The sequence below is a fragment of the Cynoglossus semilaevis genome, chromosome 8, assembly GCF_000523025.1.
Source record: "Cynoglossus semilaevis isolate Cse_v1.0 chromosome 8, Cse_v1.0, whole genome shotgun sequence".
Classification (NCBI taxonomy): domain Eukaryota; kingdom Metazoa; phylum Chordata; class Actinopteri; order Pleuronectiformes; family Cynoglossidae; genus Cynoglossus; species Cynoglossus semilaevis.
Window position 1 is genome coordinate 29,305,291 of NC_024314.1, and position 4,281 is coordinate 29,309,571.

General features: G+C 41.8%; 1 protein-coding gene across 1 annotated transcript in view; it reads right to left on the minus strand.

Moving 5' to 3' along the window:
- The window catches only part of LOC103383074 (AT-rich interactive domain-containing protein 2), a 15,009-nt gene extending 12,907 nt beyond the window's left edge, over nt 1-2,102 (minus strand). Inside the window, exons 1-2 of the mRNA XM_017034707.2 lie at nt 1,098-2,102; nt 881-974 (exon numbers count right to left, since the gene is read on the minus strand). Of these exons, the coding sequence (XP_016890196.1) occupies nt 881-974; nt 1,098-1,186 (183 nt within the window). The 5' untranslated portion in view covers nt 1,187-2,102. The remainder of the gene's footprint in view (nt 1-880; nt 975-1,097) is intronic.
- Between the last annotated feature and the right edge of the window lie 2,179 nt (nt 2,103-4,281).

The window sequence follows — 4,281 nt, forward strand, 5'->3', positions numbered from 1 at the left end:
CGCAGACACCACCAACAAAAATAGCGGTTAGACCGCACCCATCTGTTCTGCTACAGGTCCCCCTCCAACAAGACACCGCCACAATCACTGATCAATAACTTTAACAAACTCACGTAAAAACACAACTAACACTCGGCACAGAGCACGGCTGTGGCTGCGTCTTGATCACAGAATTTAACCAGCAACCAGTTTGTTTACAACTAAACTACATTAACGGTTAACACATCAGTAAGTACACAGTGTCTGAGTCCCACAAATATCGTTACAGTTTAGGCTAGTTAGCACTACTGCTAACAGCTTAACGTGACTGTGGACGTTTTATTTAGAAGCCAACGTTGATTACATCTAAACAAGTGTCGTCATCGTTTTTTAAAAAACTAACGTGTTGTATCGCGGTGAGTCGTTTTATTTCAGAGCAGCTTTTAGTCGCGGGTGAGTGTCTTCACTACATGGGCCTGTGAGGCCTACATCTACAGAGCAGCCATGAAGCCGAAGAAAGATGGCTCGAGCTAGATAGAAAACGCCAGCTTCCCCGGCTCAAAAGTGCCGGTAAAAGCCAGGGCGACGCGCCGTGTCCTCCGCGGCGGTTTCCGAGGCCGGGCTCAGTGCCGATAATCGATGTTAAACGTGCCCGCTAATTTTGAGTCGCTCCAACTGCACTCTGAGTCCGTGCGGCTCGACTCTCGATTCAAAGCACACACAACAACACAAGCCCCACATTGCATTGAGATTCACTGCAAACTAGCACAAGGCCAACACCGAGGCACCGACGCTGCCCCTCACCGATTACACTTGTCCCGGCTAACGGACGAAGAGTTGTAAAGTGATCCACGGAGGAGTCCGAGAGAGTGGAGAAAACCCACTTTTGGTTCCCACTCACCTTAGCAAATCCACCTAAAGAAACGACTCTGATGTAGAGAGCGCTAAGATCCAGCTCTTTCCCACCCACGATAGGAATCTTTTTGAACGGTGTTCTGGAAGAAAAAGACAGAAAGTCAACACACGAACGTTTAGAGAACAATTCTGCTTTAGTCACAGTCATGTGCAATTGATAATTAAAGTTGTATTTCTTGCAAATAAAGACGCCTCAGTCTTACCCTCTGCTCTGGTGGAATTGCCGCAGCTCGTCCAGGAAAGCCTGTCCTTTCCTTCGCTGATCTGGATTTTTCCCCGTCGAATTTGCCATTGTTTTCACATGCAAAAACGTTGAAAGCTACACTTCAGTCGCTTCTTAAGACACCAATGATCCCATACTCCGCCGGCGCTCAGTCATTCGCGAAGCTGAGTGTTTAAAAAGTTAAAGAAATAGCTGATAGCTAGAAGAGCGGCAGCCCGCTAGTAAAGACTGATGCACACAGAGCCAACCCGATTCAACCCGGGACTAAGTTGCCACAAACAGTCATAAATACGAGCGATTTACCGGCGGATGAGCAGCGCCATGACGGAAGGTGTTGAATTAATGCTTTTGGTCGCGGTTGTATTCGTCTGAAGTGGTTTGACAGTATGTTACCGACGCAGCTCGGAGGCTACTGCACACACTGTAGAGCGGTAGAGGGATCCAGTTCTCAGACAAAAAGATGTGGAGGCCGCGGAGCTCGGCCTGCCATGCGTGCAGCGCCCTCTGTGTTCGACAGCGGCACTGCAGCGTCCAGAGCAGAGCGGGTGTTGAACAATAGAGACTGTTTTATTTTCTAGGGACCGTCTGACAACTCGTCTGTTTGGAAAACGAGTCGGGAGACACTTGGACATGTCCCGTGGGGGAAGGGAAAACACTACCTCACCTAACTTCTTTGTTATGATACATTTTATTAGTGGTACGTTTTTGTCAGGCGAGAAAAACAATAACTTTTTATATATTTTTTATACATTTTGCAACTATAGTGAACTTCATACTACTTTATTACAAAAACACGATCAAAGTTTTGGTTTGCTTTTTTTAACTGCAACTATTTGGTTTAGGAAAAAACAACAAACGATTTTATTTCCAAAACAGTAGACATCAGATTAATAACTTGGGAAAATAATTGTTAGTATGTAGGATTCTGGTGTCAGTAATGATTTAAACAAAAAACTAGGCATCATTGTTTAAAAATAACATTAAGGGGAAAAAGTTATAAAATGACAGGAATAATGTAAATGTATGCAAATATGATTAAAATATTACAAAGAAAATGTTAAGAATACGGTCATAATTTACAAAAACGTCACAACATTTAAGAATGACGACGAAGAACTTTACTGAAAAAAAAACAATTAAATGTCCAAAATGTTTCATGTTGTCACATGTAGGGTTAAAGTTAGCTGCCATTCTTCATAATTACTTATCTAAACAACAACTCTATTTGGTAGAAATTACCTATTTTCTTTGTAATACTTAATTGTCATTCATTAAAGTGTTTTCCTTTAGTATGAAGACTTAATTCTCATGAACATGTTTTGTATTTTCTTTCTTTATCCTCTTTTTTTCAATCTCACCAAAAGCTCTACTAAAGTTTTACGTCAAATTATACCTTTATTTTCATACATTTACGACTGTATTCTCGAGGTGACCGTTTTTGCAGCCTGATTTTTGTACATTTGTGACTTTATTATAATTACTTTATCACTTTTTGTGAAAATGACACCTCTATTGTCATAGGTTTAAGAATTTGGATATTACTTTATTTTCAAAAATGTACGATTCCATTCGTAATAACGTAGACCTTTATTCTTGTCATTTTGAATCGTTTTTTCCCTAAATATGACTTTATTCCGTCGGAGTTCTTTTTTTCCTACGGTCACTTGACTAATGTTTTTTCACGCTGCAGATTGATTGTGATAAACTTTTAAACCTTTATCCCGTGTCCCTTGGTGACGACTTCACAACGACATTTATCTCTCGCGATGATTGAAAAGCACCGCTGATCCCTTCAACATCTAACTGTCAGACGGATATCTTGTTGATGGGGTTACATTCAACCATTACACGTACCCCTTTGCTCAATGAAAACCTGTCACAAAATGGCGGAGACGTACGTTAGCCGACCCCATTTTGAAGAATTGACAGTAGACAGCGAAAAAGTGTATGTCCTTGGTTATGGTTTTCAAAACAGAGCTCATTTTTCTTGCAAACACACTGCGACAGAGCGGAGTTCAGCTCACGCTGTTCCACTCCGCACCGTCAGCCCAGTTCTGGGCTAACGAGTCGCTGCAGCGCTGTCTCGCTGTTTCAGAAAACGACTTCTTACTCGCCCAAAGAACAACTGACGTTTTCCGCGGAGTCATCAATCCGATTAACCAGTGATTTATCATGTTTAAACAGAGTCTTTTTTTCGATTTGAGCTCTTATAACACAAACACAAGTGTATTTTCAGCGTTTAGCCGACGGCGGGTCGGGCGGAAGCCTCAGCCACAGCGTCGGACCCGCTAACCTGTCATGTTTCAGTTCCGTATTTGTTTGTGCTCTCACGGAGAATTACAACACTCAACACCTGGGAAAAAAACACCGATTACACGTTCTGTGTTCGCAAACATGCATGACAGAGCACACATAGCCATTTATTACCTATTAAGTGTGATATATGTCTTTCTTATGGCAGACTAGTGTTAGCTGGGCTAGCTAGCTAGCCGAGGGGCTACATGAACACATCTAACACTTGTTCTCTCATAGTAGTTATTACTGCTATTTTCTTGCGTTAACGTTTGTGATGCAACGTATCGCACGATTGCAATGTGTCAATAAAGCAGTTAAATGGCCACTCATTTCCCGTTGATTCAGTTTATACATGTGGATGTTACATGTGTACCAACATTCGGTCCACATTTTATTGAAATAAAAAAAGGTATCACGATTGTTTTTAAAAATCCGGTGTCTTTTCAAAGGTATTATAAGAATTACAGTGTTTAGAAGCCACGTCACATCTGATATCAGACCCTAGCAAGACTCATTATTCATGCTCTCACTTGAGTTTAATCTGTTCAGTTGTCACTGGCGGATCTAGAGATTTTGCCGACGATGTGAAAGGTGGGGCGTGTGGATAAATAAGGGGGCCGAAGTTGTTGTCTCAAGGAAATGTAAGACTGGATTTCATGCATCCACGGCACTTGTGTATGTGTATAAATTAAACGAATTACACGGAACCACAAATACAGTTCAAGTGTCAGCAGCTCATAATTCCCCAAGTTATCACCGTTATCAGGTCGAACACCCAGGTCAGGGTGAGGGCAGGAACTCATTTGTGTAAATTCTATATCAGTGAGTAGAGCCATAGGGATTGGAATTCTAATTAATGTGTTTAAGTA